At 46.0% G+C, this 23,346-nt stretch overlaps 8 protein-coding genes across 8 annotated transcripts; 6 read left to right on the plus strand and 2 right to left on the minus strand.

The window, feature by feature from the left end:
- HD556DRAFT_1312997 (uncharacterized protein) lies at nucleotides 1-1,120 on the plus strand (the record flags this gene model as incomplete). Its single annotated transcript, XM_041300744.1, has 9 exons — nucleotides 1-88; nucleotides 137-213; nucleotides 263-362; nucleotides 409-468; nucleotides 517-560; nucleotides 645-713; nucleotides 748-970; nucleotides 1,001-1,023; nucleotides 1,073-1,120. The coding sequence occupies 9 exons, from the start codon at nucleotides 1-3 to the stop codon at nucleotides 1,118-1,120; spliced, it is 732 nt and encodes a 243-aa protein (XP_041154420.1).
- Nucleotides 1,121-5,223: 4,103 nt separating this feature from the next.
- HD556DRAFT_1201101 (uncharacterized protein) lies at nucleotides 5,224-5,400 on the plus strand (the record flags this gene model as incomplete). The annotated part of the gene is made up of 1 exon (XM_041296389.1): nucleotides 5,224-5,400. A coding segment is annotated over one exon (177 nt), but the record flags the coding sequence as incomplete, so codon positions are not given.
- Nucleotides 5,401-5,412: 12 nt separating this feature from the next.
- Nucleotides 5,413-9,198, plus strand: HD556DRAFT_1312999 (uncharacterized protein; the record flags this gene model as incomplete). Its single annotated transcript, XM_041300745.1, has 16 exons — nucleotides 5,413-5,569; nucleotides 5,612-5,757; nucleotides 5,818-5,933; nucleotides 6,358-6,520; nucleotides 6,573-6,718; nucleotides 6,772-7,166; nucleotides 7,218-7,400; nucleotides 7,470-7,581; nucleotides 7,632-7,963; nucleotides 8,106-8,147; nucleotides 8,180-8,368; nucleotides 8,423-8,653; nucleotides 8,736-8,831; nucleotides 8,891-8,917; nucleotides 8,940-8,957; nucleotides 9,134-9,198. The coding sequence occupies 16 exons, from the start codon at nucleotides 5,413-5,415 to the stop codon at nucleotides 9,196-9,198; spliced, it is 2,418 nt and encodes an 805-aa protein (XP_041154422.1).
- A 2,545-nt stretch (nucleotides 9,199-11,743) lies between these two features.
- On the plus strand, nucleotides 11,744-12,840 carry HD556DRAFT_1530655 (translation protein). The gene is made up of 2 exons (XM_041309465.1): nucleotides 11,744-11,954; nucleotides 12,026-12,840. The coding sequence occupies exons 1-2, from the start codon at nucleotides 11,865-11,867 to the stop codon at nucleotides 12,494-12,496; spliced, it is 561 nt and encodes a 186-aa protein (XP_041154423.1). The 5' UTR covers nucleotides 11,744-11,864; the 3' UTR covers nucleotides 12,497-12,840.
- Nucleotides 12,841-14,084: 1,244 nt separating this feature from the next.
- Nucleotides 14,085-15,083, plus strand: HD556DRAFT_1434520 (translation initiation factor eIF3 subunit; the record flags this gene model as incomplete). The annotated part of the gene is made up of 5 exons (XM_041305335.1): nucleotides 14,085-14,097; nucleotides 14,157-14,257; nucleotides 14,306-14,573; nucleotides 14,653-14,968; nucleotides 15,017-15,083. 5 exons carry the CDS (start codon nucleotides 14,085-14,087, stop codon nucleotides 15,081-15,083), a joined length of 765 nt encoding a protein of 254 aa, XP_041154424.1.
- HD556DRAFT_993455 (transductin family protein/WD-40 repeat family protein) lies at nucleotides 14,998-17,182 on the minus strand. The gene is made up of 7 exons (XM_041312212.1): nucleotides 17,113-17,182; nucleotides 16,851-17,063; nucleotides 16,680-16,798; nucleotides 16,554-16,633; nucleotides 15,758-16,507; nucleotides 15,451-15,702; nucleotides 14,998-15,390 (listed from the first exon to the last, which is right to left on the minus strand). Exons 1-7 carry the CDS (start codon nucleotides 17,139-17,141, stop codon nucleotides 15,157-15,159), a joined length of 1,677 nt encoding a protein of 558 aa, XP_041154425.1. The 5' UTR covers nucleotides 17,142-17,182; the 3' UTR covers nucleotides 14,998-15,156.
- A 714-nt stretch (nucleotides 17,183-17,896) lies between these two features.
- HD556DRAFT_1411032 (Metallo-dependent phosphatase-like protein) lies at nucleotides 17,897-21,287 on the minus strand. Its single transcript, XM_041304165.1, is given in 21 exon segments — nucleotides 17,897-18,262; nucleotides 18,311-18,670; nucleotides 18,726-18,774; nucleotides 18,827-18,963; nucleotides 19,026-19,111; nucleotides 19,164-19,172; nucleotides 19,231-19,311; nucleotides 19,364-19,426; nucleotides 19,479-19,504; nucleotides 19,556-19,602; nucleotides 19,661-19,760; nucleotides 19,814-19,841; nucleotides 19,894-19,997; nucleotides 20,235-20,270; nucleotides 20,334-20,383; nucleotides 20,445-20,494; nucleotides 20,546-20,594; nucleotides 20,648-20,702; nucleotides 20,769-21,033; nucleotides 21,044-21,094; nucleotides 21,140-21,287. 19 exon segments carry the CDS (start codon nucleotides 21,017-21,019, stop codon nucleotides 17,993-17,995), a joined length of 1,851 nt encoding a protein of 616 aa, XP_041154426.1. The 5' UTR covers nucleotides 21,020-21,033; nucleotides 21,044-21,094; nucleotides 21,140-21,287; the 3' UTR covers nucleotides 17,897-17,992.
- A 410-nt stretch (nucleotides 21,288-21,697) lies between these two features.
- On the plus strand, nucleotides 21,698-22,780 carry HD556DRAFT_1313003 (uncharacterized protein; the record flags this gene model as incomplete). Its single annotated transcript, XM_041300746.1, has 7 exons — nucleotides 21,698-21,829; nucleotides 21,920-22,009; nucleotides 22,160-22,187; nucleotides 22,213-22,308; nucleotides 22,369-22,441; nucleotides 22,523-22,654; nucleotides 22,717-22,780. The coding sequence occupies 7 exons, from the start codon at nucleotides 21,698-21,700 to the stop codon at nucleotides 22,778-22,780; spliced, it is 615 nt and encodes a 204-aa protein (XP_041154427.1).
- Between the last annotated feature and the right edge of the window lie 566 nt (nucleotides 22,781-23,346).

Genomic DNA, 23,346 nt, shown 5'->3' on the forward strand with positions numbered 1-23,346 from the left:
ATGTCTGTTGTACTTAGGATTTTGGAGACTTTGGATGGCGCAGTGACAGCCACTCCTCCCTTTGAGCGCCCTCCTGGCAGTTCCCAACGTAAGTCCTTCTTTTCCCGCGTCGCTTGCTAACGTTTGTTCTATTTAGGATTATACTTACGAATTTCGGGACTTTGGATGGCAGTTAGAGCCACTCCTCCCTTTGAGCGCCCTCCAGTTCCCAACGTAAGTCCTTCTTTTCCCGCGTCCGCTTGCTAACGTTTGTTCTATTTAGGATTATACTTACGAATTTCGGGACTTTGGATGGCAGTTAGAGCCACTCCTCCCTTTGAGCGCCCTCCAGTTCCCAACTAAGTCCTTCCTCTCTCATGTCCGTTTGCTAACGTTTGTTCTATTTAGTATTATACTTACGAATTTCAGGACTTTGGATGGCGCAGTTAGAGCCACTCCTCCCTTTGAGCGCCTTCCAGTTCCTTAAACGTAAGTCCTTCTTCTCTGCGTCCGTTTGCTAATGTCTGTTCTATTTAGTATTCTGCTTATTGGAACTGGGGGTTGCGCAGTGCATGCCACTTGTCAGTGGCTCCTGCTTATAGGAACTGGGGGTTGCGCAGTGCATGCCACTTGTCAGTGGCTCTGCTTCTTGAAATTGGCGGTAGCGCAGTGCATGCCACTTGTTAGTGGCTCCTGCTTATTGGGACTGGGGCTCAGCGCAGTGCATGCCACTTGTCAGTGGCTCCTGCTTCTTGGAATTGGCGGTAGCGCAGTGCATGCCACTTGTTAGTGGCTCCTGCTTATTGGGACTGGGGCTCAGCGCAGTGCATGCCACTTGTCAGTGGCTCCTGCTTCTTGGAATTGGCGGTAGCGCAGTGCATGCCACTTGTTAGTGGCTCCTGCTTATTGGGACTGGGGCTCAGCGCAGTGCATGCCACTTGTCAGTGGCTCCTGCTTCTTGGAATTGGCGGTATCGCAGTGCATGCCACTTGTCAGTGGCTCCTGCTCCGACTTTTAATAGCCTGCTCCAACTTTTTAATGGTGGTAAGCGCTCAATTCCTGATGACCTTAACTGATCTGTTTTGTTCTCTAGACTGCTGAACCTGCCGGTACTTTTGTGTGGCAAGTGCTCTCTAGTTAAGTGTTAATCTTGTCTTAAATTTCGGTCTAACGTTTCTACAGGACAAATTTGTATTGTATTATATATATATTTGCTACATACATTTTCACCTGGAGTGTTGAGGCTTTGGTGAGGAGGGCCCCCTCATTGAAGTCTCGCCTCCCCTTTTGTATTTGTTACTTTATTTGTTTGCTTACTTGTAGTAAAATTTATTGTCACTCGTACTTTGTATTTGAAAATGTATGTTGATGGATGCACTTTATTTGCTGCCGGCTGAAAAGGTCACGTGACCGTGTGTATATTAGCAAAGAGCCTTATTAAGAAAGCAAGCGCAAAAGCACAGTAGTGTATAATAATCAAACGCTGCACAGACCAAAGCAACTATTATCTACTACATGTCTTAGATAGATAATGTGTTATGTAGATCTCAATTCTGCCTTGATGCGGCTCACCATTGACATGCTGAAGGACGCTATCATTGATTATTGTCTGCCAGTCAAAATATACTATTGGCATAGGCAGATGGTGGCAGAACACTAGGACAAGTAGCCATGACGCCATATGATACAAACTTCCCTTCCCGGTCAGAAGGTTGATTCTTCTTTGAAATTGCCTTCTGACCACAGAGGGGAGTCATCATATGGCGTCATTGTCACCATCTGCCTGGGCTGCTAGCATATTTTGGACTGACGGACATTCTCAATACCCTACAGGCCGCTTAGAGGCTAGCCCGCCCTCAAACTGTTCGTGTTAAGAGTTCTGCCTCAGAGGTAATACTTAGTTAGCTACACCTATACTGTAGGGTATTGAGAATGTTTTCTTCGGTTAACAAAGAAAACATTTTCAATACCCTACAGTATAGGTGTAGCTAACTAAGTATTACCTCTGAGGCAAAACTCTTAACACGAACAGTTTTGAGGGCGGGCTAGCCAGTATATGCCTCAGAGGTATCTCCAAACTGTTCGTGTTAAGAGTTCTGCCTCAGAGGTAATACTTTGTTAGCTACACCTATACTGTAGGGTATTGAAAATGTTTTCTTTGTTAACCGAAGAAAAACATTCTCAATACCCTGCAGTATAGGTGTAGCCAACTTACCTCTGAGGCAGAACTCTTAACACGAACAGTTTTGAGGGCGGGCTAGCCTCTAAGTGGCCTGCAGGGTTTCTCAATACCCTGCAGTATAGGTGTAGCTAACTTACCTCTGAGGCATATACTGTAGGGTATTGAAGATGTTTTCTTTGTTAACCGAAGAAAACATTCTCAATACCCTACAGGCCACTTAGAGGCTAGCCCGCCCTCAAAACTGTTCGTGTTAAGAGTTCTGCCTCAGAGGTAAGTTGGCTACACCTATACTGCAGGGTATTGAGAATGTTTTCTTCGGTTAACAAAGAAAACATTTTCAATACCCTACAGTATAGGTGTAGCTAACTAAGTATTACCTCTGAGGCAGAACTCTTAACACGAACAGTTTTGAGGGCGGGCTAGCCAGTATATGCCTCAGAGGTAACCTCAGAGGTATCTCCCCTCCATGGTCAGAAGGGAAGAGTCAGCCTTCTGATGGTGCAGGGCAGTTTGTATCATATGGCGTCATTGCTACTTGTCCTGGTGTCCTCCGGATGCCAATTTACTATTATACACTACTGTTTTTGTGATTGCATTCTTAATAAGTGAGTCCTTGCTGTCTCTCAAGGCGTTGAACTCCAGCTGGAAGTGTCTCCTGTTATTTGAGACAGGGATCCCACAGTGTAGTCCCAGATTCAGAATATCATTCATTCTTCTGTGGTAGTCTGCCAATATTAGTCTTCACTCTTCCAGCATCTGAGCGAGTTATTACAGTACTAATTATGTCACAATCTGGGCAAGACTTCATTTAATCAGTCTTCCATCAGTAGATTCCATTCATATATCCAAATTTGATCGCGGGACAATTTTTTCGGAATCATTTCATATAAGTTAAATTGAGTCTTGATCCGAACGAGCTGGTTGAAAATTTTCCTTGCTCACCATGGACCAACAAATGAGTCAATCAATCAAGCTGAGAGCAGCTCTGACCACAAGGATCAAGGAAATTATGGGAAAATCATCAGCAACAGGGATCTTCAGAGGGGGGATATTGCAAACTCACCTTCTACACAAAGCAAGGTGAGAGGTTATATTTAGGGCCTTATTTGATCCGCTCTATTAAATGGTCTCACTTAAGATTAAGAATTGGACATGAGCTAGACAGTTGCTTAGCAACACGTGATGTCAACTTCCATGCTTCTGCGTCAATCTCAGAATATGAGATCAATCGAGCTGCACTGACAGTTGCCCATGCAATGGTAAATCCTTGTGAGTTGTTTCACTCTGCAAGATATCACCTGGTTTTAAATTCACATCATTTGCAGATTATGTGGATTGGGATGTTGACAGATTTGCCGAAATGGCCAAAGTCTCTACACCTAAATCTGATGGTCCCCTCGCTAATACCAATCAGCTACCAAAGTACTTTTCTGCAGCTATGATCGGTAAAATTTCAGTACCAGCTACTATTGTGGACAGGCAAGGTAAAATTTTAACAATTTACTTGCCAAATATTCTGTCTTCTTCTCGGGTTGTATGTTCATTCTTCCTTGGGAATTCCCCTCATCAATTGATAAATTAAATTAGGAATATGTGAACTCAGCCACTAAGGGTTTACGGACTTTACTTCTTGAAACAATTACGTCCTCCACCCAACAGTCTTGGCGATCTCAAGGCTTTGTTGTCCCAGAGGGGGGTGGAGAATTTGGAGTAGGCAGAGTCACAGTATCACCAGCATATTTTATGCAAAGACACGAGGTATAGGCCAAATTTAGTGGTTGTTTAGCTACTTTTGACTTTGTTTGATTTCATTTGCAGAGACTGGAAGACCCAATGGTTACCTCGGCTTCCTATAAGTCTGTGGAAGTCCAAGAGTGGCTAGCTGCTTTATCAGCTACTGAATCTTTCTGGAATGCCATTACCGCTGTATCAGCTCCAGATCTATTCGAAGCAGGCACCTTGGCAATCACTCGTATTATTGAGGAACTTCAAGGTTCTGATAGAACATCACCACCCATCTGTGATTGGCCCTCGATCTTCTCAGGATTGGAAATAATTGCAAATCGTACAACTTTATCACACAGAGATTCTGGTGGCGCACCTTCTCTTTTTGATCTTCTGATTAGTTTAGGCAGTGGCCATGAGGCTAAGTTGACATTAGCAGATGTTGGGGCCGAACTGGATTATTACCCTGGGACAATGGTCTTCATTTCCGGGAAGGTTTTACAACATTCTATTGGTCCATGGGGTCCGGGAGAAAGGCTCGTTATTGCCCATTTTATGAGGGATAAAATCCACTCTAGATGCGGGGTATCCAGACCCCCCTTTCCAACACAGGCCTATTTTTTGCAGATGGTGGGGCAGCAGGATAGTTATTGTTGTGACAAGTAGATGATAAGAAAGGAGTAGTTCTTGGAGGAGGAGGGGTGGAATGGGACAAATCAAGTGTTTGACAGTATACCTACTAGATTAGTTGATGTGATCTAGTGATTCCTATGAATGGTTTCAACTATCAAAAATAGAATGTTGATAATATCAATTTTTCCCCCCACATGTAACCCTATGTCTCCCAAGAAAAAAACTCGACTCAAGGCAGCTACATTTTCCTTCCAAGGAAGAGGTCGTTTGTCTAAAGGCAAGGACCTTGATGTTGCCTATGTGTCTCATAAAACAAGTCATTGGAAAGAGAAGGAAGCCAACCTGGGTGGAATCATGCGCTGATAGCCTTTATGACACTGCCCCAACACCATCTCCATCCTCCAGCCCTCGTAAACGTATTAGAGAAGACACTCAAGGGTTGCAAAACAGTCATGAAGATTTTGATAGACAAACCCTTGGTGACTTTGTTTCCTATGTAGAGAACTCAGAAAGAAAACCAAGGCAAGCATAGTGATTCAGTGTCTTTTAATGATGTACTAAATAGAGATTATTACGACCAGACACAAAATGACTTCATCCAAGAATATCTGCCTTTCCGAGACTTGTACTTGGATATTCTCCTTGACTTGGAGAAACCCTCCGATGTATCCCAGTGCCAGTCTTGTCAGATTGGTGAAGGGAAATTCCGCTGTTTGACTTGCAGTGGAGATCAGACATTCTGTCGTTCTTGCATTGTCAATGCTCACCAGTTTTTGCCCTTCCACAAGGTTCAAGAGTGGACTGGGAAATGTTTCAACGACACATCACTTGAAGAATTGGGTTTTATCTGGTATATGGGCCATGGGGGACAACCATGTCCATTTTCTGACGACATGCATGCATGGGAGAATATTCCGATGGACGCAGAGGCCGATTTTTCACCAATGGAGACAGTTCATGGTTCAACTATACCAACCAAGTTGACCATTGTACATTCCACTGGAGTGTTTTTGCACAACGTTGTCTGGTGCAGCTGTCCTGGGGTCGATTGTCAGCAGCATTTGCAATTGCTGAAAGCTAAATTATTTCCAGCCAGTACCACTCGACCACAGACTGCCTTTACTTTTGATGTCCTCAATCATTTTCTAATTGACGCACTGGAGTGCAAGACTTCAGCATCCAGCTTCTTTGAAAAAATCCGTCGAATGACCAATAACTGTTTCCCAGATACTGTTCCTGTAAGTCTTATAAGTCTTCTTGGTGAAAGTTAAACTAACAGTACCAATTTGTTTTTCTAGAATCGATATCGAGAACTTATGAGAGTGTCTCGACTGTGGAGAGACTTGATGAGTCGAAAATGGTTTGGCTTTGCCCATAATGATGAGCAGAAACCGGACAAGGGTGATCTGGCTTGGTTTTGCCCTGCTTGTCCACAGCCTGGGATTAACCTACCTCCTGACTGGCAAGCCAGATATGAAAGGCAAGTCATTTATCCATCTTATTCTAAGGAGAGGCGACTCAATTTCTCTACCACACTTGAGAATATCATACTCACTGGCTAGCCCTACACTGCATAGTGTACGAGAGCTCCGGCCGGACTGACTTATGTTCTAATCAAGCTGGCCAGCATGGCATAGACTGGATGTAAAACCAGGCCGGCCGGCACATTAAATTGGCTTGCTAGCTTGACACAGATAGCATGCATAACCATGCTGGCCGGTTAAACTGAGGTGCATAGATGTCACTCAAAGACATGCCAGCCAGAGAGTTGGTCCGGAGAGAGACTTCTACTTTTCTTTTTTGCACATTTTTAACCTTATGCTTACCTGTTTGTACAGTTGGCTTGTTTCACAAAGATATGTGGTAGACGGGAACTTCACTGCTCAACATATGGTAATGAGAAAACCACAGTTGGACATTAGTTTGTCAGACGGGCTTGGGTATATGGTGAAAGATCAAGAATACCAGACTCATCTGTCATCGGCTGTAGAAAGTAAAGAGGTGAGTTGGCTCATGACAACCACTTTTCGTTCATGCTTCACTATCTTTGTAGCGGTCTTCTTGCAGCAATCATCGTGCAGTAAATGCAGCCAATATCAGCAGGAGCAATCTTCGAGCTACAGGTGTAGGAGCAACTGCTTGTGCTCGACATGGATGCTTTGTTCCTCATAGTATAGTTGATTTTCAGAAGGGCGAAAGGTCTGTGTATGTCCTCCAAATCAACATGTTATGCAAGCTCAGGTAATTTTTAGACACATGAATATCGACTACTCAATATGCAATGCATTGAATTATCATTCAGCTGGTATAGACTCTTCCCTCATCATTTATGATGTGGGGTGTCAGTGGAGCATTAATTTTCTACAGAGAGTAGCCCAGAGCAAGGGCTTGTCTGTACCTGAAAATATGCACATCATTCCAGCAGTTGGAAAATTCCATCTTAGCGCTCACAAATTAGCTTGCTTTGCAAGGTACAGCCTCAACTTTATTCAAGGGGCTGGACATGTTGATGGGGAGATTTTGGAGACTCTGTGGGCACCATTCAATAAGATCTCCCCAACTGCTCGGTCAATGAGTCAGGCTCACCGTCAAGAAGTTCTTGATGATCATATGCGAGACTCAAACTGGAAAAAAATAGTGGGAATAAGTAAGCCCTCCAAATTTTGCATTTGAACAAGCTTGACGATTGAGCTTCCAGTGAAGACTCTCTTGAAAAAGTACAAACGGGCTCTCAAAGGTGTTGATGACACAAAGTCTCCCTTTGACGAGCTCACTCTGTCTCTGGACCCTGAGAAGATTTCGATATGGAAGATCGATGAGAAAAAGGCCATGGAACAACGTGGAGAGTATCTTGACATCTATCAGTTGCAGATGAACAAAGGTAAGTGAACTCTGTCTAGTTGTGAGGCTGCTATTCTTGTATAGACATCTGATCAGTATTTGTATCTAGCTCCAACTATGGCAGAGATTAGACTCAAATTAACTGAGTCTGAGAATACCGACACTAGCAAACCTGGGACAGTCTCTTGGCTCATTACTGGCATCAATCTGGAGGATTTACAGTATGTAACCAATAAAAATAGAGAAACCGTTTGACATAGTACTATTTTAGGGATGGACTAAGGGCAGATATTCGACAACTTCCTACTGATGCAACCCCAGGACAGAAAGTTCCTATAGAAGAGAAGCGACAGAGATTGACAGCTAGGATAGCTAAATTTCATGAAACAGCCGATGCCATGACTGCTGGTATGGATCTTGGAACTGCAACAGTGCATTCCGACGATCCTAGATTCTGCTATGCAGGTCATGATGAAAATGGTTGGGGAGAGGTCTCAGATGAAGAGATCTCAGAGTATATTGACGAAGAAATCTTGGCTGAAGAGATGGGTATCTGGATGTCATCATCAGTGCCCTACCAGGATGCATTGGCTCTCGGACTGGGTCCCCTCCAAGCTGAAGAATTAGAACTTCGAAAGGGCCAAGCCAATGACTGCCTCGAAAAGCTTTGAATGGCCCTTGGTCATAAGGCCATCATCTATTGTCAGTATTTTCGAAGTGCTAATTCTACATGGGCTGGGACTAGGTCAAAGCAAGAAGCTCAACGCTGTCAGCTCAAAATTGACAAGTGTGTAAGAAGCTATCAGAGGGCAAGGTCAGCAATGGAAGGTCTAGGCATGGACAAAGCCACCTTGGGGAGTCTTTATCAGCCAATATCGCCTACAGAGCTCAGTATAGACAAAGAGGTGACAGAAGAAAATAGATTTGGACAAGGGTCAGACAGGCTGGCTTGGTTTTGGAGGGGAAATAATGCAAGCCAAGGTCAAGACGATGCCTGGATAGATGAATGTAAGAAAAAATCTTTATCTCTATGATATGTCACTAAAGCTCCAACTGATCTAGTCTACAGGGTGAACTGGTTGAAGGCTAAGGCTAGATGGAATAGATGGCAAGAGGAATTAAGGCTGGTAAGACATGAAATGGGTTGGACCATAAACTGGTTCAAGTACCACCAGAATGAATGGGAGAGAAGGGGTGGCCAAGCCACCAGACCTGGTCATCAAGCCTATGCTTATCAGCAGGTCTTGATGTGGGGAAGATTTGTTGAGGAGGCAGAGAAAAATTTCAATGGATGTCAATTTATACTTTGATCTGGTATACTGTCTTTGCTAGGAAAAATATGACAGGATAATTCTCAATGCTAATGAATGACAAGGTAGCTTAGCTAGCACTAGCTCCACTCTATGTAGTCCACAGCTGGCCGAGATAATTGTATTTAAGATATGGACTGGCCAGATGGTTCCTACAGCATGTATGTACATGGCTGGCCCTTATAAGAGTATATAACTAGCTTATATCTACCCTATGCAGTCCATGTAATTCTGATACCAATAACTGGTTAGCCTTGATTCTACAATAGACAGAATCAAGTCGGCCGGTATGAAATGTTGAAACCAATAACCAGCCAGTCTTGATCATACATGTTGTAGGAACTATCTGACCAGTATACAAATCTGAAACCAATGACTGATCAGCCTTGATTCTACTATTGTACAATTAAACCGAGCAATATTAAAACTAATAACTGGCCAGTCTTGATTCTACATGTTGTAGAATTAAACCGGCCAGGATGCAATGTTGGAATTGAAAACCAGCCAGTCTTGATTCTACTGTTGTAAAATCAAACCGGCCGGAATGCAATGTTGTGATTGAAAACCGGCCAGTCTTGATTCTACTATTGTACAATTAAACCGGCCGGGATGCAATGTTGTGATTGAAAACCGGCCAGTCTTGATTCTACTATTGTACAATTAAACCGGCCAGGATGCAATATTAAAACTGATGACTGGCCAGTCTTGATTCTACATGTTGTACAAGCTATCTGGCCAGTATGAAATTCTGTAACTAATGACTAGTATAGAAATTACAAAACAATAATTAGCTAGTCTTGATTCTACTATTGTACAATTAAACCGAGCAATATTAAAACTAATAACTGGCCAGTCTTGATTCTACATGTTGTAGAATTAAACCGGCCGGGATGCAATGTTGGAACTGATAACTGGCCAGCCTTGTTTCTACTGGTGTAAAATCAAACCGGCCAGGATGCAATGTTGGAACTGATAACTGGCCAGCCTTGATTCTACTGGTGTAAAATTAAACCGGCCAGGATGCAATGTTGGAACTGATAACTGGCCAGCCTTGTTTCTACTGGTGTAAAATCAAACTGGCCAGGATGCAATATTAAAACTGATAACTGGCCAGTATGACATTCTGTAACTAATGACTAGTACTCGTATAGAAATCCCAAACCAATAATTAGCCAGGCTTGATTCTTCTATAGGATTAAACCGGCCAGCTTTAATTCTACGGTTGTAGAATTAAACTGGCCAGGATGCAATGTTGGAACTGATAACTGGCCAGTCTTGATTCTACATGTTGTACAGGCTATCTGGCCAGTATGCAACTTAATAACAAGTGACTGGCTGACTTGATTTTACAACATGTAGAACCAAGACTGGCCAGTTATCAGTTTCAACATTGTGTCCTGGCCAGTTTGATTCTTGATTCTACAACAGTGGAGTCAAGGCTGGTCAGTCATTGGTTACAGAATTGCATACTGGCAAGCTTGATTCTACCTGCAGTGAAATCAGGCCAGCCAACTAGCTAGCTGAATTCTATATCTTGCAGGCATAAAGCTAGCCACTACCACTGATGGTAATCATTTATATATATATTAACACTAAACACTAATTCTACATACTCCGGCCAGCTGTATTATACATTTTGTAGGCATAAGGCTAGTTATTGTGTTTACAGTAATTCTAATATGTATATATCTACACCAGTCAACACTGATTCCACATACTCCGGCCAGCTGGAGTTTGCATACTCCGGCCAGTGACTGGCTGGCCATGATTCTACAGACTTTTGGCACATCCGGAGCCAGGGTTCTACATGGAAAGTGACTGAAGGGTCTGCGCTAAGGCCAGCTTCTTTTAGTATCCCACAAACGTCCCATGTATACGCATTTCCGTCGTAGCTGCCAGTGGCTAATAGCTTTCCATCTGCCGAAAATGACACAGAAGCCACGGCACGTGGATGCTGGAGGGGCGAACCGATGGGCAGGTTATTGTCCAGGTTCCATAACCGTACTGTGTCGTCCAACGATGCGCTTGCAAGGATGCGGCCATTCAGAGATATTGCAATGGATGAGACAAAATAAGTGTGCCCATCCAACACTGTGATCTGTTTGCGAGTTGAAGTACTCCATGTCGTAATCCAGTTGTCCTTTGATCCGGTCCCTGATATAAGTGTTTTTCCATCCGGAGTCCAAGCCAGGCACCACACCGCAGTGTAAGCTTCAAGAGTAGCGACAAGCTTGCCTGTCTTGGCATCCCAAATTTTGACATGCTGTTCGGAATTTTGGGATCCGCTAGTTGCAAACATGGTCATGTCTGGCGAGTAGACGAATGTATACACCACATGTTCGTCCGACCCTGTCTTGATTGGTGCAAGGTTTGCCTCTCCGGTCTCTACATCCCATTGTCTTGCAGTCCCATCTTCAGATCCGCTCAAGACTCGCTGACCGTCTCCACTCCAGCAGACAGAAACCACCAGTTTTGTATGCCCCATCCAGTTCACGATGACTTTGCCTGTGTCCATGTCCCACAACCTCACTCCGCCATCCTCACTCCCGCTGACCACTCTCTTCCCGTCCGGAGACAACGCTATGGTGTACACTGGACTGTCACCGTCCCGCCAGTCGTCTCCTATCTGTTTCCCACTCTTCAAGTTCCATACTCGCAGCGAGCCGTCCGCTGAACATGTCATTATCCGTTGTCCGCCTGGTAGATGTATGGCACCGAAGACACAATTGGTGTGTCCCTCAAATTTCTGGCGAGGTATGATCCTCGAGGTCTTCTGTCTTTCAACTTGAACGATGGGCGCAGACATCTAGGCGGAGCTCCGTTCCAGCTTTCATCTGACAAAGTTTAGAATCACCACTTACAACGATATGTTCGCAGGTCACGACGTGTTGACAGCAAGACACAACGAGCGTCAGTGCACTGGAAGTTTAAACTGGGACGTCCTCGTGTTCGCTTCACAGCTTCTAGCAGGCCGTGCAACTGAAGCGCCCAAGCCTCGTTTCTGATCAACCGAGTCACCGTCCTAACTCCCATGGTCCATATACCAAATTGCGCCTCATTGCCCTTGCTATGTCTTGCAGGTGATCTCGTCCTTCACGTATTCTTCTCGATCTCGTCATGGATGCTGCTCCTCTAATCGCAGTAAACGAAACTCGTCCTCGGCCGCAGATATCGGAGCACTTGGCCAGGGTTGAATGAAGCTGGAAAGCATCAATATTTTCCAGGACATGGTCGCCTTGATCAAGCTCTTGAGCACCAAACATCAATCGATGCATTCTTCAAGGGTGAGCCATCTGTGGCATGGATCATCCAACGTTGTACTAATTCTCGTAACAGGCACTGATTGAATATTGAGTCGTCACCAGCCGCCCGTCGTTCACAACCGAAATACAACATCCGCGCTGTCAACAAATACAATGTAAAACGTATACCTATCCCAGTCCGTGACTTTGTTTCCGATCCTCGTCTCATCGTTATTCATTCCTTCGATGCCATCAAGCCTGGTGCAGAGGTCGATGAGCTCAAAAGTGGCGTCCCCAGTGGTTCTGTCTTCACAGACGTCCTACTGGCTAGGCAAGAAGTCCAGATTCGTCCGGTGAAAAACACTCAGGGCCGGATCCGCTGCAAGACCATTTTTAGCAGGATCGTCTCTCTGCACGCCGAGAACAATCACTTACAGTTCCAGCTGATTGGTATTGGAACCAAGATCGAGCCTGCGCTGTGCAGAGCAGATCGTCTCGTTGGTCAAGTATTGGGCGCAATTGAGAAGCTCTCGAGGGTCTATACTGGTGAGCATCCTGGTTTTGGATATGCTATCCCGTTCTAAAGAGAATCTAGAGCTTGAAATGTGTTCGTTCTTTCTCTGCCGTTTACTGGGCATTCGTATAGAGGAGAAGAAAGAAAGAAAGGTCTCGAAACTCGCCAAGAACGAGCTCCTGCTGATCGACATTGGGTCGACATTGGCTGATGGGCGAGTATTGGAGAGGGGATCTCGTGAAGGTTCAACTGACTTTACCCGCATGTACTGAGGTTGGAAAGGAAGTCACGCTTTTGAGACGTGTCGAGAATCGTTGGTGGCTTGTGGGCAAGTGTTTCTGTCGACTTAGTACACTGATTCGCTACCTACTTGATGTGATCGGAGCCAATCTACATATATATCATTTGACAAGAAAACGGACGGAATGCATTACTGATGATCATGGGTATACTCAGAAGCGTAAGGAAGTCATAAGAAATGACAAAGGAGATCTTTAAAAGATGAAAAAAGAAACAGGGTAGATTAATGATGACCGTCAGTATACTCAGAAGAGGAACAACATATAAAGAGCCAAAGACGAGTCCAGCGTCCAGCGTGTCTGATTATGACGTGAGGATTGGTGTTTGGAGTTGTGTTAGTGACCACGGGAGGTGGGGTGGCAGTGGAGACAGCAGCCTGTGCTTGCGAAGACTGGACTTGAGAAGCGCCATTAGAATGTTGTGCGGTATTGCCATTGGGAGGAAGTGAGGTGCTTGCGGCAGTGTTCCCAGGTTTCAATGGAATGATTTTCATTCGTCTTTCTCTTGCTGATGCGTTCCTCTGTGTTGTATGAGATGGGATTTGAATATTCGAAAAGGAAGAAGACTACATACACGTTTTCCCTTGGCATATGGAACATCGACTACTGCTGAGGGACGTTCATCGAGCTGGATATCTTCACCGGTTGGTCTCCCAGAGAGACGACTTCGAACCCAGTGGAAAGGGCGGGGTCGCGAAGACGTATCGTGGGCGTCGGTGTGGAATAAAGAGGAAAACCGGTCACGAAGGGTGTGCGATGCGTGCTGAGAACATGCAAGTCAGAAAAAACAGTCCTGGATTAGATGTCAATGACGTACGTGAGCCCGATCTGGTAAGTCATCAAAAAAACCATCGGGCACCTGGCGCTGGGGGGCGATGATTGGCTGACGGACTGGACGTGGTGTAAGCTTAGTATCAGCCTAGAAGGAATAGGTTCAATTGCGATAGGATCTCAAATTAAGAGCGTTAGATTAAAAGTGCACTGGAATTTCAGCAGGTCAAGAGCGTTAGATTAAAAGTGCACTGGAATTTCAGCAGGTCAAGAGCGTTAGATTAAAAGTGCACTGGAATTTTGAGCTGGCGTGTCCTCGTGTTCGCTTCACGGTTTCTAGCAGGTTATGCGACCAAGCCCCGCCTCCTGTTGAATTCAACGTCGTCATCGCTCGTGGCAGTGGCACGCCATCGTCATTTTCCTTTTTCATCTTTGGTATTCCGGACTCAATACGTTAACAAGCAACTTTTAGCCGGTACCTAGCCACGTGACCTAATATTTTGCTACCACTTGCTGTATCTTAGACCAGGTCCACGACACACCTGTACCATAGTGCTACCCGCAAGGGACAATCGACACCACATAACCATGTCAGACTGGGGTAAAAACAAGAATCTGTTCAATCATATCTCCTACAACGCTCACCACGATCAAGCACAGAATCCGATGATGCTCCTGCCCCTACTGCGGCCTCGATCGCGACCAAGATAGCCGTAAAGAGCAAATGGGAGGGTGAAGACGAAGAGGAATCATCTCCAGTCGTACGTCGTTACCATCTCCTCCCTTATTCACCTCACCGATCTTACCAGAGCGATTGGGACGCATCCTCGGACGAATCCTCAGACGACGATAAACCAGCAGCAGCACCCGTAGCACCCCCAAAAAAGAAAGGCACGGTGAAACAGAAGATAGCGGAGAAAGAAGCTGCGAAAGCTGCACTAGCGGGCAATGATGATGTGGAGTATGATGAAGACTCTGTCCTTGATCCGCGCGACAAGGCGAGGTTGGATAGGGAGCGGGAGATTAAAGCTGATTTGGATAATGCTGCTGCGCTTTTTGGTGCTGCTGGCCTCGGAGGTGGGTTTTAGGCTCGGAGTTGAATTTAGGTTGTTGGTTTGCGCGTTTTCAGCTGATCCCTTCGCGCCTGTGTTTGCAGGCACCTCATCATCCGATCTAGACGCGCTGATTTCCGCCGATCCCCGCACAAAAGAGGATTTCCAGGATTTCTCAGCAAGAATCATCGAATTCATCGTTAAGCAACATGAGACCAAACCTTTGTACGCGTCATTCGTGGAGCATCATGTCCGAGAGCTCTGTCAGCCTTTGAAGGACGTGGAGATCAGGAAAGCTGCGAGTGGGCTTACGACGCTTGCTAATGAGAAGCAGAAAGAGCAGAGAGACAAAACGAGCGGGAAGAAGAAAGTCAAAGCTGCTGCGAAGCCTGTCCTAGGCTCGGCGAAAGTCGCCAACAAGTGAGCATATTGTTTTGATCAGTCGTTGCGATCGCTGATTGGTTGTAGATTTGACACGGGGGTGTATGATGAAGCGCTGGATGATTTCGGTACCAACCAAGACGATTTTATGTAGAACAGTACCTATGCATCTACTATATTACGTTTGAGTAGATTTGTCTTTTTAGTATGAGCTGATATGTCAAAGCTCAGTCGTCCTCGTCTCCTTCGTCTTCGCTCGCTTCGTCATCGTCGACGAGGCCTACTAACCCTCCGCCTTCTTTTTCCTTCAGAACGCGCCCGGCTTCGCTGAGCTTCGAAGCGAATGCTCTTCGTGCGCCGGAGTTAGCGCCGACGTCCCATATCTGTAGCTTCGCTCTAGAGCCTGCTGCAGCGATCGTAAGGGGGTCGTCTGGTGAAAACACCGCTGAGAAGACTTTGCCCTAAAATCACGAATCAGCACATGATATTGATGTGACGACGGAATCAAATAAAATACTGACCACTTCCATATCTCTTGACGCAACCATGCTCACAGCAGGCTTGCCTCCAGCGGTCTGGTCTACGTTCCACACTTTGACGAGTTTGTCCGTTCCTCCCGTGCATATACAACCCCGTAGCAATGGGCTGACGTCAAGAGCCGATACGGCACCATCATGAGCAGAGAGCGTAAACCGTGCTGGTGAAGGGGATTTTATATCCGTAGGAAGCGCCCGAGCATCAAAGTTGAGCACGAGGCCATTTTCTAACGAGACCTAAAAACCCCTCAACGATTAAAACATTTGACAACGAATCAAGATTGACACTCACGTAAAACGCATGCGTTTCCCAAGGATCCCATCGCAAAGCCTCAACATCGGCCCCAAGCACAGCCCCAACACCCGTGTCCGGCGCCCTAGAATCAAACACCCGAACCGTCCTATCATAACTTCCAGACAAAAGCACTGTCGGTTCTTTCTCGTTCCATTGCACAGCTTGCACCTTATCCTTGTGCACCCCAAAGCTCCTTATCGCTCCCTCCCCATCCACGATCGGACGTGACAAATCCCATAGCTTCACTGTACGATCCGCAGATGCGCTCGCTAGCATGTGCCGATGGCTGCGGTTCCATGAGAGCCCGAGGACAGCGTCGACGTGGTATGCGTTTGATGAGGGACGGTGTTTTGTCTTTTTGCGCTTCTTTTTACCTGTGCCCGCTGGGACGGGTACATGTGCAGCTGTTTGATCAGGTCTGCCGAGGATCATGTCGGGGTACATGCTTTCCACGATATCTAGTGACCATATTTCGATTTCAGGATCGAGCGTGCCGACTGCGATGTAGTTTCCGAATTTTGGTGGGGTGTCAGTGTCCATTTCTGAGGATGTAGGTGGGAAGTCTAGCCATTCGAGGCAGAGGGGGAAGTTTGGGAGCATGAGGTCGTGATGGACGTAGAGGTTGTCTTGGGATTCGTCGTAGACGTAGATCTCGAGTTGGGAGACATCGTCTTCGGTTTTTGCGGTGACTAAGAGGTTGTCTGTTGGGAGGATTTCGAGTTCTGAACGCTCATCATCTTCAACATCCTGTATAGCGTTAGATGCAAATAAGAGAGAGGTAAAACAACCGCACCTCTTTGAGTGTGATGTATGGATCGTCTTGGTTATCCCTATAAAATGTAAGTCCTTTAATATTGCTAAATGGACCCGTGCCTGTTAAACATCAGCATCACTGAATAGACCGTGTCTACAGACGTACCATCTTCTTTGACATCATCATCGTCATACTCATCCAACTTATACTGCGCAAGATCATCCCCCTTTTCAGGCACATCAACCGGTACATCCCCGTCCACCTCCATCGACGCATCCTCCTCGCTTTACAATACCATCAGCAAACATCACAAGGAGTAAAAACAAAATCACGCACTCGACCCATGCATCTTCATCACCATCCTCATCCGCATCATCCGCCTCAGCACCTTCCGCGCCCTTGCCCATACTCTTAGCAGCATTGTGCGCACGCTCCATCTCTATCCGCGCATCCTCGAGCTCGATACGTGCGAGTGTACTGACGCGCTCGAGTTCCTTCTCATCGAGGACGTATTTGGAGGGCTGGTGGGCTGAAATGCCTCGTTTGACCCTGGAATTCGAGTTAGATATGTGAGATGTGCGAGACGGGGATTGGTTACCATGATACACAGGAGATGAGGTTGCTCATCGTTTGTGATGATGAGCAGCGAATCTAATTTTTTGTGATCGTAGTCACGTGATATTTGAAACTTGAATTGCCCATCACCGTGCCACGGTTCTGTTCAGCTATTTCTGATCGCCGAAACTTTCAACAGTTAACCGGAACCTCCGACTTCGAAGCCTAAGCAGATGGACAGTTATAGAATTTTCTTAGAGCACCTTTAGGCTCCCACTCAATTATGGATTCATTGGAAGTGGAGCAAAATCGACGATCAACTTGAAGTGCCAGTGGATCTGTTTTTCAGTGACTTTCCTGCGCGTCTGTCTAGATGTGTACCTGGCCGCCAAGAATGTACAGCAGTCATACAGCAACCGGACAAGCGCTTTCACGCTGCTACCAACACCACCATCACCACCATCACGCCTGCAGGCTGGAACCGATTGAAATATTCTACTAGTCGATCTCCATTGACGAGCAGCTCTTACACCCCTGATCAATTTGTTGCCCAGCTGAACCATATTGTTCCCTGTCTTTATCTTTTCCTAATCTACCCCGCCCAAATTCAATACGTAGGTCGTTTATCGATATCACCATTCTTCCTATGGTTTCTAACCGCAGTGCACAACTCGACAGTACTTCCTTTGGTTCCTTCGTCCTGTCCACCTTCGTCAGTGAGTCAGGGTCATCAGTGGTCCCATCTTCTTCCCTTCTCCCGTTGAACTTCAGGATCAGTAGGCCTGGGCGATGATTTCGTGACTGATCACGCCAATTGTGCGAAGCACCTCTTATCTAGAATGTAACTGTCGATTCAGAGTGTTTGAGTAAGCAGGTTAACAATACTAGTACAGCGCACTACAACTACAGACCATACCATACCATCAATTCCACATGCCCTGAGCATACAGGCCCAGTATATCGCTAGCCAGCGTCGGACTATACGATGAAACATCAGCCATCGTGTAAGTCTTATCCTTCTGTAAGCCATTGAGGATGCCAATAATCTCCTTTCCAAGGAAGTTTAGGAAGACAACATCAATAGGTGTGTCGGCCGTCACGTTAGGGGGATTTGAGCCAACGTAGAATGGAACATCGTAGTTGGGCAACGGGGTGTGTAGTGTATCGTCTGCTTTATCAGCGTCGGGGCATGACTAAACAAGTGTTGTGAGCATAGAACAAGCGCGGCGTGGAACTCTTACATCTCTCGTGACATAACCAAATGATGCTTGTCCACCGACTCTAGGATGGTCGTCTATCTCCTCCAACCTGGCACTGTCCGCAGTATCATCGATTTCATGGCTGGAAAATACATCTTGGGTTTCATCTCGTTTCTGTTGTATCGCCGCCGGTTTGTTCATAGCAGGGAGCAATTGGTTTGCGATCCCAGATGTAACATTGGCAATGTATAAGAACGAATCCTGATACGGCATGATCGTCAGTTGATCGTTCTTGGTGAACGGTCCCTTTAAGAGGTCGAAGCGTAGAGCCCATGAATCGATGATAATGATGTTTGGAATGGAATCGCGAGTGTTGTTGATAGCGAGTGCGTATGGGACAGCCTAGTGAACGCGTCGATACCTGCATAATTTACTTCACTACAAACTTGGCACTTACATTTTCGACGAAGAAAGATACAAGAGACCCGTTGGAAGGATAAGGGTTACTAGCGCACAATGGTTGAGCTTGAACGATAATACTACATAATGGGCACCCACTAAGACAAGGTATAATCTTGCTGAGCTGTTCCGTACAGGTGGGACAAGTTAAAGCGAGCCGCAAGCTCCTCTAGGCCACGGGTGATCGATCGTCCGTGGTCGGTGTCAAATGATCGGTTTGAGGTTCGAGTGTGGTACTAAGTATGAGTCATGGGCAAGATTAGGCTAGCGGTTGAGAGCCAACAGTTCGGTGAAATACCTCGTAGGTCACGCGGTTCTGGTCAAGATATCTCCTTGTGAAAGTAACGTTGTTACGGTTGTGCTTGGCAGCATGGAGGTCCGCGCCTAATTTCCTGGTGTTAGGTGTCTGAGGTACAGTATTGTTATAACATCGTACTCATCCAGCCTAGAAGATCGTGTCAGACAATACTCCTTATTCATATTCATATTTGCAGTTTACGCACCGATTGTTTCCATGTAGCGCCCGCTTTCGATACCCATGGATCGACCATCGTACTGTGTACAATCACGGATGTGGGTATGTCCTAGATCTACAATGAGCATGTGATTTGGAACGATCAAGATAGTGGCCTCCACCTCCAAATATTAGTATGGGTGTTAGAGGGTGCACGGCCCGTACAGCGTTGACGACAGTAGGCCCTGGATGAACATTTTGTTGGATTTTCGTTTGACAAACATTTCAATGACATACAGCTATCATTGGAAACAGGCATGTGTCTGCAGTCGCATTAATGGAATATTTCCTTCGGCAACAAGGAATTTGCCTACCCGATAAGCACAAACGCGTCAGGCTCTTCTGCAATGGCCTCAATGAACTACAAACAGAAATCAGGATGCCATGTTTCAATCACTCAAACGCATTGAATAACGTACCCACTGCTCCTTGACCATATCACCGACAGCTTGCACAGTCGTGTTCACATCGTTCCCAGTAAAATCGAATATGACTCCCAGAGAAGTGATACGACGGCCTCTGCCGTGTCGAATGAATAAGAGTCCCTCCTCGAAGTTAACATGTTCACTTACTTCCTTGTGGTGAACTTGGTGTAACGGTCTGCAGGGATAAACGTTGGCAGCAGCAACAATCGTTTTGAATCCGAACTCACTGCCTACTGGGACACTCTCAGGCTTGCCGTCTGAATTAAAAACAGTGATGTTGACGTTAGAGGTCAAGTACCGCCCAGCGAGGTGGGGGACAAAGTTGGTATACCTGCAGAGCATTCATGGCATTTTGGTAAGCCGTTTCCGAATTTGCGAAGATGTTCGTGGGACATTCGTCCATAGAACAAGTATTGAGTGATACAGACAGTCAGTAGTGTGAGCATACCAAACACAGTTAATGGAGAATAGAAAAGACGCATCATATAATGCGGGACGTGACAAAAGAAGAAGAAAAGCAAATTTTGTGTCAGTTAAAGAAGATTCGTTCAAAATGGTTATAACGTACATATCATACGTATCTGCATAACCATACAATTCGTGGCTATAAAAGGGAGATCGAGGAGACGAATTAGGAGAGGACTCGGACTACAAATCCAACACCCACTTTCCGATGGTCATGAGATCGTAGGGGAGGCGCTCAATGAACTTGTTTGACTATAAATGGCGCATCCAACATGTCAGCATTGGTTATATATCACCTATGAATAGAACGGACCTCGTGTGCGTCGACATCACCGGGAGGATATCCATCAGAAAGACCGGTCCCTGGGAAACGTGAGTCGGATTGTGTTTCAGACAATGAGTGATTGCACATACCGTCATGTAGATCACCTGAGTCTATCAAAAGAAGGTCGACGTCCTTATGCTGCAATAGGAATTATACATGATGAGTGCACGAGTTCAGATTGATGGACGAACGAGGGCGATTTGCTTCATGTGAGTCACAAAGCTAGCAAAGTCTCCGAGATCCCCACTAGTAGAATTCGCACGAGGTGGGTGAGTGACGGTGGCTCGAGGTAGTTGCACTGTGAACACCAACCTGTAGTATGGTTCAGCCCAGGACGTCTTCTGGTGCCCGAGTAGCCAACCATGGGTATCGGTGGTGTGGATCACGTTCAAGTCTCCCCAGACAAGAGGACGGTATGGAGGTGTGAGTGGAACCTGCGGGTACTCACGGCTTTCCAAATGTTCATGAGCATGGCTGTCGCGAGCGTGCAAGTGATCGCCCGCGCAAGCAGCGCTACGGAGTGCAAGACCCAGGAGAATAGCAGGAGTTAACTTGAAAATCATACTGGAGACCCCTGAAATTGATACTCAAAATATCACTGCCTTTATACCACAATGTTTTCGGAACTGACCTCGGATATGAAAGATGCTTTCTGACAGTTTGAGGTGGGGCCCCTCCCCCCAATTGCCTAACCTTCAAACAGCTGGTCTGCATCATGGATATCAAATGGACGACATGGCCCGGCAGTGACAGAAGTGCCATGATGATCATGGAGGAACTTCAGTGTTCAAAGTCGACTCGTTTACAGAAATTTGACAAACCGAATCCCACTGTCGGCCACCCGGTTGACATATTCAGACGAGCTATTTCAAATGACGGACGCAGTGGTTGGGAAGTTCGAAGGATTTGTTATTTATAATTTGGTTCGGTCTCTTGAAGGTTACCGGATTAACTTTTGAACCTTTAGCCTTGCTTTAGCCCCTTCCAGTCCATCTTTGACGAACACTTAGCTTGACTCCTGCTTTGGAGATTACGGTACAAAGCATCGACCAGAGAAGAATTATCTGAATCTACATCACTCAATCCGGAACAATGTAATCCCCTTGCTCATGCCCGCGGTGCCTTATTAATGAACAAATTCAATCTCCTCGTGTTGTCCTCGTGTTCTGGCACCCTGTCTCCTTGCTCGGCTTACCGTCTTCCAAGTTACGGGCCATCGGACTCGTAGATGCCGATATATCATGATCGCGTATAGAAAACTTGAAGATTGGAGAGAGAATTTCTACATTTCTATACCACAACAAATAACTAAAATTGTTAAGACCATCAGACGCGGCGCTCTGCGGGGTGTATCAATACGAACAGCTGGCGAGGTCCGTGTTTGTGATATAGGTTTGTTATATGCAGAGAATAATCATATATAATGAATAGAGTTCTAAGATGTCGAATCACTCAACTTGAAGCTGCCATCAGGGATCCCACGGAGTAACTCCATCGCCGTCGCTCAGTCATCCACATTCAAGCGCAAACGTGTACGATCTTGGCTGTCGCGAGTACGTCTTCCTCTTAGAGACGCGGCACATGCGTTGTTAAGGATAGGTACATCGGCCTTCTACCTGCGATCCAACTGCATGAGTAATATAAGTTTCAAGAAACAAGAGAATACCCACAGTCTATGTTTTTATCGAGGATGAAATATTTAGTCACAAGCCGACTCGCACCCGTGTCAAGGTTCGTCAAGGTTGTATTTGAACAGGTCTTGCATACAAACAAATCCGATATCTGAAGTTTGGGTTGACCAGGCGGACCAAATTCAAACCCCAGGAAATAGATTACATACCATGCATCACATGTCAGTCCTCCTACATGCCCTGAAAAACATATCACTTTCACCGCTCCCCAAAATCTGCAGCAGTGGAATTGCGCATCATGGCCTTGAGCGAAGTTAGACAGGGACTGAGAGACGACAACGACTCGGAATGGAGGTAAGAAGGGTGGGAGTAAACTTTGAGTAAACTCTAAAGTCCCTCTATCCACCACTACCTTTTTGATTGTGCTTAATACAGACAGGAATGCCACTTCTTCGCCAATGCCCTCCGTCGCGATGCCACCTCGATCTCCTACATCCTCACATCCGAAAAGGCCATCCCACACCTCAGGCCTCAGCAGCGAGTCGGGACGCTTCAAGCCGACCTTCGGTGAGCTGTAGATATTTGCCAACTAATTGTCCCACACAAATAATTATACTCCACGACAAAAGGGTGGTCGCGTCTCACCGCGTCGCTATCGGCACCAACAGAAAACTAGTAGACTCATTGGAATAGAAGAACCGAACCGCAACGTTACAACGCACGTTCAGCCATCACTCGCGAACTCTAACTAATACTTCTTCGCCGCAGTTCTCCTTTTGTACTTACTTGCGTCGCCCCACCTCTGATGCAAAAAAAAAAAACTTTAAAGTCCGATTTACATAGCATCACCAGGGCTATGGTCACCTTCGATGCAATACGTTCCACTCACTTTTTGACTTCTCGCACTGCATATGACACATGAGGCCTCAGTATCATTTCCTAACAACCTGAACTCTTTCAAGTTGCTAGTGCACGAGTAATAGGTGTGTAGCCTACGCTCGTAATAATGCTTTCTTCGCGTTGCCTTATGTTAACAAGCTGCTGTACCTCGTACTTGTCTGCCTACAAAGAGTTAACAATCTAGGCATAGCCAGCAACCTCCGTAGCTGCACCACCTGAACTCGCCCGAGCTAGAACAAAGTTTAACGATTTTCTATATAAGGAACCAGGCGACCGAGTCGATCATTGATCAAGGGATCGTCAACTTTCACACCCACGTTGCAATATTAAAGATTCTGCACTTACCACTCATTAATTAT

Source organism: Suillus plorans (assembly GCF_016647745.1).
Source record: "Suillus plorans strain S12 chromosome Unknown HD556scaffold_84, whole genome shotgun sequence".
NCBI classification, from domain to species: domain Eukaryota; kingdom Fungi; phylum Basidiomycota; class Agaricomycetes; order Boletales; family Suillaceae; genus Suillus; species Suillus plorans.

What these genes read in the sequence shown, in the direction of transcription:
- HD556DRAFT_1530655 (XM_041309465.1), top strand. Translation starts at nt 11,865, where the DNA reads ATGAAGCTGGAAAGCATCAATATTTTCCAGGACATGGTCGCCTTGATC. An exon ending in AATCGATGCATTCTTCAAGG is followed by an intron (nt 11,955 to 12,025) that starts GTGAGCCATCTG and finishes TTGAATATTGAG; the next exon opens with TCGTCACCAGCCGCCCGTCG.
- HD556DRAFT_993455 (XM_041312212.1), bottom strand. Translation starts at nt 17,141, where the DNA reads ATGAGCAACCTCATCTCCTGTGTATCATG. An exon ending in GATGAAGATGCATGGGTCGA is followed by an intron (nt 16,799 to 16,850) that starts GTGCGTGATTTT and finishes GGTATTGTAAAG; the next exon opens with CGAGGAGGATGCGTCGATGG. An exon ending in GGGAAACGCATGCGTTTTAC is followed by an intron (nt 15,703 to 15,757) that starts GTGAGTGTCAAT and finishes AGGGGTTTTTAG; the next exon opens with GTCTCGTTAGAAAATGGCCT.
- HD556DRAFT_1411032 (XM_041304165.1), bottom strand. Translation starts at nt 21,019, where the DNA reads ATGATTTTCAAGTTAACTCCTGCTATTCTCCTGGGTCTTGCACTCCGT. An exon ending in ACCAAGTTCACCACAAGGAA is followed by an intron (nt 19,761 to 19,813) that starts GTAAGTGAACAT and finishes TCGACACGGCAG; the next exon opens with AGGCCGTCGTATCACTTCTC. An exon ending in CAAGATTATACCTTGTCTTA is followed by an intron (nt 18,775 to 18,826) that starts GTGGGTGCCCAT and finishes ATTGTGCGCTAG; the next exon opens with TAACCCTTATCCTTCCAACG.